The following is a 12395-nucleotide window of genomic DNA, read 5'->3' on the forward strand; positions in this document are numbered from 1 at the left end:
AATTTATATCATGGCAAAATTAATATTTTCCTAATACTTGAAAATGTACAATAATCCACATTATTCATACACACACTCTTCCTAAAACTTTTCTGGTAGGAGGTTTCCTTTCATTCTAATTTTGCAGTGTCAGTCGGTAGATATTTTATACCAGTTGCACAGCTGGCTAAGAAATACAGAAATCTATCCCATGGGACTGAGGAATTCCTTGTCTGTTGGAGTTTTCCTACTAATTGTTTTCATAGGTACAATACAAGCTTATATCAACTAAGGAGAAAAATTACTGCATGGAAAATAGCAGCTGCTCTTCAGTCATTTTGTAATACAAACTAAATCTTTAGGGAAGAGTACTTTAGAATAAAAGAGACAGAAATTAAATTATGCTCCTATTAAAACTCTTGTAGATATGAACCAAACATCTTCTAGCTTATTGTAACACAAAAATGAAAAGTAATGAAAAAACTACATGTTAAAGGAGCATACTTGGTTTTTTCTCCCTTTTTTAAACAATACCTCACAGCAGGAAAAATTTTTATTTATTTCTCTTGTGCAAAAAACCACCTTTCTTCTCTCAGTACTCTGTCAGTAAATGTTACGGTTTTGAAATCTTTTCCATTATGGCATAAAGCATTCTTAAAAAGTCTTAAAAAATGAAGTTCTGAAAAAACATAATTTGGATCAATGAACATGCTTCAGCCCAATGTCGATATTGTAAATTCTCTACTACATCAACTACTAAAACAAAAGGTGCTTGAATCAAAAAATCAGGACGGATCTTGATTTGGAGCCTATTCCAGAAAGGCCAAAGCTTTTTAAAGTTCTGGGACTGCATAGTTCTACCATGTGCATTCTACATCGCTCTGTAGATGGGTGATTTTCTACACAGGATGTAGAAATGAGGAACATTTGATAAATATGAGAAGTCCCATAAAGTGTAAAAGAACAGAGCAAAAGGGAAAATCTCTTGACAGCCTCATCCCAGATTTTCACAATCAGTGAACTTCCTGAGTCACAAATTGCATCAACTGTATTGAAAGCCTATATATTTAGTGGTTTAAGTGTATCAGAGTTCAGTTCCTTTATGACTCTTAAATGAACTGCTTCTGGTCATGATTTTTTTTTATGGTTCATATTTATCAATTTGTTCTAAAATATCTTTTGCTGATTGACTCTTACATTTGAGATTATTTTTAAAACTAATCTCCTATAAAGAATGTCTCCAGTACAGGAAAACCCTCTGACCACCTCTGCTTTAAAAGCAAAATTTCTGCAATCACGTTGTCTTCTGGAGCCCTCCTTTACACCTTGATGTTCTTTTAATCCAGCCCACGTCCTGGCAGGCTTTCTGCCTCTAATGTGTTTAAATAAAATGATATGACTAGTTTTCATGACTTAGAAATTTGTTCCTCACCATCTCTCTGGCAGGACTTACTGGTATTTTATATTCAACTTGTACGTGTTTATGCTCTGTTTTGTTTTTATTTTCCACATTTGTTATAATTTCCACTTTTAAACAGTATCTTATGTATTTGTAATAGCCTCTTTTATCAACTGTTCCTGGGGTCCTTTCTAAGTGACTTTTTTTCTAGTGCCTTTATGTGGTATTATGTGGTATTAGATAGTGTCCAACTGTCCTGCAAGCATTTTATATTTGTAACTGATCTTATATTGTTTTAATTAGCTTCAAGTTTTTGAATGTACTCTTTCTTTTCAAAGTTAAATGCTACTGTGGTGGAGGGTTTCTCTTTTAAAGATATATGCAACATTGTGCTGTACAATGCACTAAAAAAAGCTTTCCTCTGACCAATGACAGTCAGAAACATCCTGTGTACCGCTCTCACGATGGCCAGCCAGATATCTTCTCTCTTCCACAAAGGACTGATATCTCTCTTTCTCTAACAGAAAATGGTGGGCCCACCAGCTCTTTGCATCACTTTCACTGTTACATTTTCTCAACAAAGATGTATGTTTTGACAGATCAATGTTTATGTGTTTTGTCTGTCTTAGCTGTTTCATGTTTCATGCATCCAAACACTGCATATGAATTTGCAGCTTGATCCTAGGAGACACTGAGCATCCTCCTGTATAGAAGGAGACTCAGTGTATCAAAGGACTCAACTTTTAGCTACTTCATTTTGAGAATCTGTGAAGTACTGGAAGATATCAAAAAGAACTCTGTTCTATATAGGTTTTTTTTGTTGCGCTCATAGCATGTTTGAACATTTTTTTTGAACTTTGAACACGTTCAACAAAAAGCTGCAAGAAAAGTTAGGAATAGGAATTTATTTGAGAAAGAGGATGAGGACATTTTTTGTCTAATCATGAACTTACCAGGCCACCAAAAGCTGAGAGCCAGGGAGCTGACAAGTTTTATTGTCTGGATTCACAATCATGGGGTTCAGAATGAGCTGAGCATTCACCGTCACAACAGGTCTGGCTCTGAGGGACAGAAATAAGGTTCACTGGATACAGAAGGAGCACATTAGTAACTCAGTTGCAGCAGAGAAAACAACTGAGATGGCCACAAAGAAGCCGGAAACGTACAGTTACTTGGGAGAAAACACTTTTATAATGCTGCTCCAAAAGAACTTCTTTTTTGGTCAGAAACTGTGATACCTCCTACTATAACATTTTGAAAGTTCTTCACAAAAAATCACAGGTTAATCGCATCACTGAAACAGTGTCCTATAGTTAACAATAGGTGTGTCCTGAGACTGAGGCACATCAGACACAATTTCATCACGTTGGGTTTTCACAAAGGGACAGAGTCTGCTTTTTGGGATTTATAGCAGTCCTTTGGCCATTATTTTATACTGTCTGATTTGTTTTACACTGTCTCCATTAACAGTGACATATTCAGACTTGCTATCTCTGTTTAAGATTCTTAAAAAAATGAACATAATTTGGTTAAAATGGAAGTTGATCTAGAACCTCTTGAGCCAATAAAAAAGTAAACTCTGTCTGACATGTCTTGAAACAATTGACTTTGGAAACCAGGAATAATCATCACAAAATTCTGCTGAGTATGTGAATGTATAGTTGTGGTCATGGGAACCGTCCCTTTGAATAACAATCTGTTATTAAGTAATGAGATAATCCATAACTGAGAGCAAGTTAGAAGACAAATGAAAACAAGAAAGGGTCTAAATTCTGTTTTTTTAAGACAGCAGTACTATTTTACAGTAACTTACATAATTCTGGCAAAATCAGCTTATTACAAAATTACTTTCCTCCTATTTTTAGGAGGAGCTTTTATGATTACTTCTCTATATTACTTCATGTGCTGGTTTTGGCTGGGATAGAGTTGATTTTCTTCACAGTAGCTAGTATGGGGCTGTATTTTGGATTTGCGCTGAAAACAGTGTTGATAACACAGGGATGTGCTAGTTACTGCTGAGCAGCGCTTACACAGAGTCAAGGCCTTTTCTGCTCCTCATCCCACCCCACCAGCGAGTGGGCTGGCAGTGCACAAGAAGCTGGGAGGGGACACGGCTGGGACAGCTGACCCCAGATGACCAAAGGGATATTCCATGCCATATGACGTCATGCTCAGCATATAAAGCTGGGGGAAGAAGAAGGAAGGGGGGATGTTTGGAGTGATGGCATTTGTCTTCCCAACCGTTACGCGTGATGGAGCCCTGCTTTCCTGGAGGTGGCTGAACAGCCGCCTGCCGATGGGAAGTAGTGAATGAATTCCTTGTTTTGCTTTGCTTGTGCACGTGGCTTTTGCTTTACTTATTAAACTGTCTTTATCTCAACCCATGCGTTTTCTTACTTTTACCCTTCCGATTCTCTCCCCCATCCCACCAGGGGGGAGTGAGTGAGGGGCTGTGTGGTCCTTAGTTGCTGGCTGGGGTTAAACCATGACACATCAGCAAGACATTAAAAAATAAAATTACTTTCTTCATTTTTGTGCAACAGGGAAAACCTTTTTTCTAGCAAATTTCAGTTAATAAAATTCTGTTTCTCCAATACGACAAGTTGCATATTTGATACACTCTGGCCAGGAAATGGAAAGACTGAGGGCCTCCTGATATTCACTTTCTTAAATTAAATAGAACACATTTTTTATTGCTATTTAAAATACACACTGGATCTAATTCTCCAACATTTCACATCCTGTGTAGTCATTCATGCCACTGCAAAGTGATACATTGCAAAGTTTTTGCATGATTCTTAAATAGGGCAGTAGGAAAATCAGGTCTACTCACTGCACCTACAGTGTTAGGTAAAATGAGCTAACATTCCTGTTTTACAAAATTCTTGTGCTTTGACAAACATTCAATTGGGAAGCAGAACACGCCTTCTCTCGGTCAGGTACTGTTGGGAATATAGACAAGAAGAAGACAGACAGGAATCAAGAAATATGACCAACTTGTTACAGCAATGGATGCTGAATATTTAAATGCGAAGAACTGTTGGCATGGCTGGACTAAGAAGGCAGCAGCAGATTTTTGTTTATGTATTTTGATTATGTATATGTATTTAGTTTTAATTTATACCTTTAATCAAACAGTGCATTTAGCGAAAATCCATAGTCAGCAACAACTTTGACATTTGTAAAATGGGATCTCATACATTTTTTCTAAACTGAAGCTAAAAGCAGCAGTCTTTATTTTCAACAAATAGTTCACGTCTTAATGTACACGATCTCCGAAGAATCACAGTCACTTGAAAACTTCTTACTAGTATCATTCCCCCAGGAAATAAATTAATTTTCAATGTTACGCTTTTTAAATTTCTCTCTGATGAGCTGCAGCAAGAACTTTTTGACTGTATAGGAACGTGTGTGACCTTTGTTTTAAAGGTAGCAAAGATACCATTTTCTCTTCTTGTCTTATTTAAAATTAACTATGGAGTCAAACATTCCAAAAGAAGTTTCTTGAGCTAAGACTGAGAATGGAAATTTTCATTGAGAATGACAAGTTTTAAGCACGGGAAAAAGCATTTGTTTCTCACCAGATGCTTAATTTATCATCTCTAATGAGCATCTTTTACACATTGCACCAGGGAAACACAGGAATGTGAAATTTGTTTATCTGCAGATCTCCCATCAAAGCTGTAAAATAAAAAATCCATTGTATTTACCACATACCTGTAAACAACTGCTTTTCCAGCTCCAAATGCACCTACAATTAAATCTGGAAAAACAAAACAGTTTCAGAAGAACTATATAGAAGCGTCTCATACATTTTTTTTCCCAAGCCTAAATTAGATTATTTATATTAAAAATGCAGTTACATAAAACAAATGTGATAATTCCTTTCTAAGTAATTTTTTCAACAGTGTTCCTGAAAGAAAGCATTTCACATTGCCAGAGATGGGCTCATAAATGTCTTGGTTGTATCCAGTAAGTGCTAATCTATTTAACACAAGGTGACCCATGCCACAATCTCGCTTCTCTCCAACTTGCATTAAGGGGAAGAAGGATGCCATTGAGCCCTATACATTTTATTCCAAACCATTAATTGCCCATCACACAAAGAGATGCAAACCACTTTGTCATCACTCTCATACAGGTCATGTTGAAAATTTATGGTGTTCCTTCTTGACAATCCTTCCCATCCTGCTTTGTGTTTTAAGTAATTTGTTCATTAATTTAAGCATTACATCTCTGTGTATATAAATACAACACACAGGCGACAGGATGGCTGATTTCATAGTTTCTAATGTTTTCAGCATTGTAGCAGCATGTGCTAAGGCTTACAATAGTTATCCATCTAAAACCGTCTTTTTCCCCATCAGTCACCATTTGGAACAGATGCAGTCACCAACACAAGCGCTACATCAGGCCTTGGGCACATCGTTGTTACTGGACGCCGGCCTGGGTTGGGAATCTACAGGCCTAAATATTTCCTCTTTTTGCCTGGCGTCCCCACACAGGGCTCTCTGGAAAGATCCAGACTGGCTTGCTGGACCACTCAGGCCTGCTGGAAAAAAGCTGGAGCCAAGCAGTGAGGAAAAAGGATCAACTTTCCTGCTGCCTCTAGCTGGAGCACAGTTCAAGAAAAGGAAAGAGCTTTGTTTCATTTTCAAACCCCCTACTGTCCATCTGGGCACCCCTTTCACTCCACTGTTGTTATCACACGATTTGATTTACACATGTCCAATTCAGTAGACCGAGTCTTACAACAGACCTTTGCAGTGGTACAGACTGGCAACCTAAATTGATCTAAATCAGTTAATTAAACCAGTACTCAGGGTTGTAAGCAAACCCTTACTTGCTGCTTCCATAGTTTGAATACTGGTTTGCTTAAGAAGCCCTGAAGTCATCGAGCATGATGCACATACAAAGCGTTGATGCTAATTAGCTGGGTGGGTTTGGCAGCGTGTTTTGCAGTGCCTTGTCTGCCTTTCAGATGGTCACGATTTCACAACTTTAAACAAGTACTCCACATGGGCAACAGCCTGTCCTACAATGAATTCCATTGAATAATGTCCTAGCAGGAGCAGGCATGGACAGTTTATGTGTCTGATCCTCTTTTTGTACAACATTTACATTTTTCTACTTCCATTGGCCTTAGAGAAATATGCCTCAGGGTCAGGAACACTTTAAATAGCAGAAGAAAATGAGTGCTCTTTCTATCTCCTTTTTGGGACATTTATGAGTCCTTTTCATTAGCAGCTTTTATAGACAACTGGCATACAGTACCAAAACCTAGATATTTTCCTCTTAAATAAACAACTGATTGAGACATAGCCATCACCACAAAGGCTACACAACGTACATGGCAGAACTTTCCCTGGCAGCTCCCTGATAGCAGCACCCATGGTAACCGCAAAAGATTCAATATTCTGTTGTTTTTTTGGTTTTTATGTTTGGGGTTTTTTGTGGGTTTTTTTTTAAAGGAAAAAGAAACATTATGTTATAAATAGAAAGTGAAAGACAAGAAGGAAGGGGTTTCCGTTCTGCTGTTCCCAGCTGGATGCTCTTTATGAATTCTGCAACAGACTTAACTTAGGATATGTACTGTTTCATACTAGACTTGATAACTCAAAAGGTTTTGGTACAGGGCTATGTTATGGGATTTTGCTTTGCTTCTACTTGTTCTGTTACAGAACATTAGTTTTATTCTTCTTTCTTTCATTGCCTTGTGGGCTGCAACTCCTATACCCATCACTGGAAAAAAACATTTTTGACATTGATACGAATCCATGAGATTTGCATACACATCAAATCAGAGCACTTTTATAAACAGAAGGTTTGAATTTGTTGTGTGTTCTGCAGAAGAAAAGTTATTAATCATTTCTATGAAAAAATGCATGAGATGTCTAAATTATTTGAAGTTTGGCAACTTTCCCCTCCTAAAAATAGAGAGAAGTTGTCTTTATTCATTGCTTGTTAATGCTACACACACAATGTCACTGATGCAAAGGTCACTAGCTGAAAAATAGCAAAAAAAGCCAGCTTAACTACTTATAACCCTTCCAAACAGAGCCTGAAGAAAAGCACATGAAAACCTTTGCTTCGTTGCAAGGGGTTTTGTGAGGGGTTTTTTTCAAGCCCAGATTAAAATGTCTATAAATAAAGAGAGAAAGAGAACGAAGTATCAGAATCACAAAATCTCCTTCACTCCTTTTCTCATAATTCATGTTTTCAGGAGGATGAGGGACCTCATAGATTTAAGTATATTTTTGTGTATTTTAAGTATATTTTAAGTATATTTTGCCTATATCATCTCATTATCAGCTGCTACCCTTCAGAGAAGCAGAGATCTGTAAAGAGGGGCTGGTGGCAGCAGCCGTGCGCTTCTGCCTCATTGCTGTTGTGGAATAAATGAGCTGTGGGGTCACAACCACATTGCAAAAACTAAGAAAGCATGGAGTGACTCCGAAGAAATTTTCAACTTGCATTTTAACACAGCTTGAGGGTTTTATGCACTAAAATCCCAACTGGTGGAGTTCACAGAGTTTAATCCTGAAACAAGTGTACTTAACTGAAGTCAAGGGGCACTGTGCAAATAATCCTAATGCTTATTTCAAATCTTACTTTGCTCTGAAGAGAAGGCTTGCAAGATGTTGTCTGGTGAAGAAAATCCATTTTCTGAGATAAAATTATCATAAAAATTTAAGGAAAGAGTATTCACACACTGGATTTTGTAAGCTGGTCTGCTTACCTTCTGCCATGTGGCTGTGCCAGACCTGAAACACCATGTGATAAAGGGCAGAATCATGATGCTGGCTAAGCCTTCAACCAACTGGAGGAAGTAGGTAGATCAATGAAGTCCTATCTGCAGTCTCAACAAGATATATTCATTTATTAACTTGAGCGAATTCTCTGATCCCCTGGTATTTTTAAAGGACATCTCCATCCACTGTGAGAGATGAAGCCCCAGGGAGTCTGAGCCCGGAAGAACATGTGGTGTGCTCAGCACCCCACGCTTGGTTGGAGTCTGTCCAGTAATCCCAAGAGAAATTGCCAAGGCATGGTATCTCATCTCGCTTCATGGGGGACAGTGGCCAAGAACAACAGCCAATGAAGGAGTACATAATTGGCACACACTTCACTTCTGAGAAACCCAAAAATGAAACAATAGATAGCCGAGTCACCTCCCCACTGCAACTCTACCAGGATACAGGCAGCAAAGCGTTGACTTTATGGACTCAGAATGATTTGTTGACAGCTTTAAACATCACTTTGTGTAGTCTGTCAATTTAATTGCATAGTATAAATAGGAACTGGAAAACAATTAGAATCTTATCTATCTAAGTACAGGTGCTAATGGAAATTTCGTAAAAGAAAATGAGAAAACTGCATAACTCTGCTAAAAAATCTTTGTTAGCCTTTTTGATTTTCATTTCCCTCAGCGGATCAGGTGCCAAAAAGGCCCATGATCAGGTTTCTGTTTGTTTTCTAGGATTTCAGAGAGCACTACACTCCCAAATCTCAGTAGGAAAGGTCCAGAATAAAGTTTCCTTTAAATGGTGATTACTTGAGGCTTGACCATAATAAAGGACACAGGATTGTCCAGTTCAGCCAACTTTACTCAAGAATTTTAGTTAAATACTACAAACAACCACCACCCAAAACAGAGTCACTTTCTTCCAGTCCTACCATTCTCAACTGCCTTGATCTTTCTCTGTTTTTCAACCATTGTGGTAGCAGGTCTGTTAAGAATAACACCTAAGGTTAATTCATTTCAATGCTCCCCTTTTGTCTGAATGAGTCCCTTTCATAATACAATGTTATTATTCACTTCATTATACTACAAAAAAATCCAAAAGAGGGCAGTTAATGTTCTATCACTTCAGTAAATCCCTACTTACTGGGATTAATTGCTTTATTCTTATATTCCATTGGGCACAATATTGTGATTTCATTAAATATCTCAAAGAATTTTAGAAAATCATACCTGTAAATTACACAGATAATAATTTGCCATAAAATTAACATATTTGTAGGAGATTCTTGGCTTGTCACTACATTTTTGATTGATTATTCATGCAAAAACATAATTAGCTGGTAGAAACACTTCAGCTTTTCTGCATTTGCCGGCAGAACCCACGCCCTTGTTCTGGCTCCCACGCTCAGCAGTCCTCTCCTACCAGAACAGATGCAGCTTCTCATTAATTTAATTTGTTTTTCTTCCACAAATCTCCTGGACCAACTTCATAATTTAATCATCACTAGATTATGATTTGTGATATTGTTGGCACAATGCCAAAGAATATGAATGCTGAAGAACCCTTGCCTCTCAGAAAGAAACTTGAGGGTTTTCTTACTGCTGTTTGAGTTAATGTACTTCGCAGATGGAGCTGTTAAATAACTCCTATTTTAATAAGATTAGACTGGATTACTGACGTTCTGAGGAAATTTTGTCTGATTATCACACTTGTTTCCTTCTTAAAATGTTTCTAGAGTAATTTGTTTACATTAACTACATGCTATTCTTAAGATAATAACTGAGTCCAAAAGAGCAAGATGTGAAGATGCCTCTATACGTTTCCCTGTGCTGACAAAGGCTTGACTAAAAAGAATAACCAAAAGAACAGGCAGTGTTTGTATAAACAGCTGTGTTTGTATAAAAGTGGGATACCTTGAAGATGAAGCTTCAGTGGCACTGACTCCAGGGTGACTCTCTAAGTTAATAAGGAAGACTTATGCAAGTGTCTAAACAGGCAGGGAGCAGAAACAATAGTGCATAATTTATTTGAGCAATTAACTAATTAACTATCAACAGTCTTTGAATAGTGAATTCATCCAAAGCACTGCTCTGAATCCACCCACACTGTTAAAAGAAACTGGTTAAAGCATCCTGGTTCACAAATATATCTGAAGAAACCACAGTCTGCTGGAGGATATGCCACAAGAAGAAAGCAAGCTTAATGAGTTGAGTAAGTTATTCATTATAAACTATTTGCTCAGCTATAATCAGCCATCAAGTGACTGAACATATGCTGAAATGTGAGGGTGGAGACCTTACAGCCTCCAAATGCCTGAGCCCTGCACAGATAGATGAACCAGCTGGAAGTGTGGCACCATCACCTAGATAATCACAGACTCCAAGCACTCAGTGGGGACCAGCTTTGAACGGATGCCCAGAAGCCAAAAGAAACAAATTTCTTTCCCTTTAAACAGATTTATGGATTTCTTTTGTTCCTATGAAAATTGAACTATGCTAATAGAAAAAGACAAATAAAATTACAAATACTATAAACTACAATTCAAAATATATGCGTAAGCTGAGGCTTCATTCCCTGCTCTAGGCCTTCATGATGAAAATAAAGCTCAGGATGGAGCAAAGGGGCCCTAAAAGCCCCAGATTTACTGGCGAGTGGAGTAGAAGCTGTATTGAAAGTGATCATTACGTTGCTCAGATATTCTAGTGCAGAAGATAGCCAGGAAGGTTGTGCGGAGGCAGGGATTTCAGAATATCTTGGGGAAACCTTGAAGACCTGCTATTACAGAGAATCCCGTGGCTATATGAAATGTGTTATGGGCCTCGCCAGTACAGCCTCAGATACAGCATGATGCTGCTTTGCCATGTCCTAATCTTGGCACTGAAAAGCGCAGCACAGAATCTCGCAAATAATTCCTTCCAACTGCCACTGTATTTGCAGTTAAACTGATTAAAAAAGCCCATCTTTTACACTTTTTCACTGCTCTCCCCCTTTATTTCTTTAACCCCCTTTATTTTTTTTACATGACTTTCAATCCAGAGTAACGGCATTAAGTCAGTATTTACTATAGCAGCATAAGCGAGATCGCATCCTCTCCCTTGAATATGACCTTAGAACATGAGTTGTCAGAAAACTGTGAAATGGATCGTCTGCTGAAAGATGTTACAATTATGCCAGTGTTAGTAAATTAGCGCCAGAGAATGTACCGGTGTGCTGTACCTGCGCTGTCTGTGGTGGTATCATTATAATGGCCCTAAAGCAGTTGGCCCATGCCAATTATTAGTCTCCAAAAGAAAGCGCGCAGCAACTCTGTTTTGGCAAGAAAGTGAGTTTGATAGTATGGACAAGGACCGTTCAGCAACAATTCAAAACCAAAGAACAGCATATTTATAGTGTAGATGTCGCTTAAGAGAATTAATTGGTCTTTTCCTTCAAATAGTGAGTATATATTGTATACTGGAGAGATACTGAGTATCTCAGGTAAGTATGGTACAAAGCTTGTCAGTGTCATGCTTGGAAGACTGGGAAAGCTGCATGTTGTTTGATCCCCTGAACAGTCACATCAAAAAGCACAGAGCTGCCTTGGTACATTCAATCTACCTGACTGACATGCTTAATCTGCCTTCCCCTTACTGCTTCCTTTTTCCTAGCCTTATCTGACTATATAAAGTTTGGTCAGGTTTTGCCTAACTCTTACATGACTACAGAGGAAGGAGCATCCATCCATTCATTACCACCATCACCACTGTTTGGCATTGCAATTCTTCTGCTGGATGAGCAACAGCACTTTGTTTGGGGCTGAAGGTGATGAACACCAACACAGAGAGAGGGTAGCTGTGTGTTTTTAGAGCAACACAGCTTTTAGGATGATCAGCACAGTTTTCTGCCTCTGCTGCTTCCCAGAGTTGAAAGTTTCCCACTACCTCCGAGCCTGCAAAGCAGAGACTACCCTATTATCATCCCTGTCTGTGTTGATAAAGGAACAGTTCTGGGCACATAACATCTGGAGTGTCTGCAAGTACAACAGGATTTACAGAAATCTTTGCCTGGAAAGCTGTGGAGATGTAAACCAAGGGTTGTGCTTAATAACAAAAACTAAATCTTCCCTGTTGAAAGGTTAAAAAAATCCCTGTATTTTCACAATGCGGAAAATAGAGGTCTGTTACTGTTACAGTGATAACAGCTATGCCAGGGCAACTGAAGACAGATGGTCATTACACTGACAGGACTGCTAGCGAGAAGGAAAAGCAGCCCCGTCTGCATGCTGACCCTAC

The 12395-nt window shown here is 38.4% G+C and overlaps 1 protein-coding gene across 1 annotated transcript in view; it reads right to left on the reverse strand.

The window, feature by feature from the left end:
- ITGA8 (integrin, alpha 8) overlaps nt 1-12395 on the reverse strand; it is a gene marked incomplete at both ends in the record, with an annotated part of 91047 nt that overhangs the window by 42103 nt on the left and 36549 nt on the right. The window contains 2 exons of the mRNA XM_009579603.1: nt 2332-2439; nt 5096-5141. Of these exons, the coding sequence (XP_009577898.1) occupies nt 2332-2439; nt 5096-5141 (154 nt within the window). The remainder of the gene's footprint in view (nt 1-2331; nt 2440-5095; nt 5142-12395) is intronic.

The sequence above is a fragment of the Fulmarus glacialis genome, unplaced genomic scaffold, assembly GCF_000690835.1.
Source record: "Fulmarus glacialis isolate BGI_N327 unplaced genomic scaffold, ASM69083v1 scaffold1346, whole genome shotgun sequence".
Taxonomy (NCBI): domain Eukaryota; kingdom Metazoa; phylum Chordata; class Aves; order Procellariiformes; family Procellariidae; genus Fulmarus; species Fulmarus glacialis.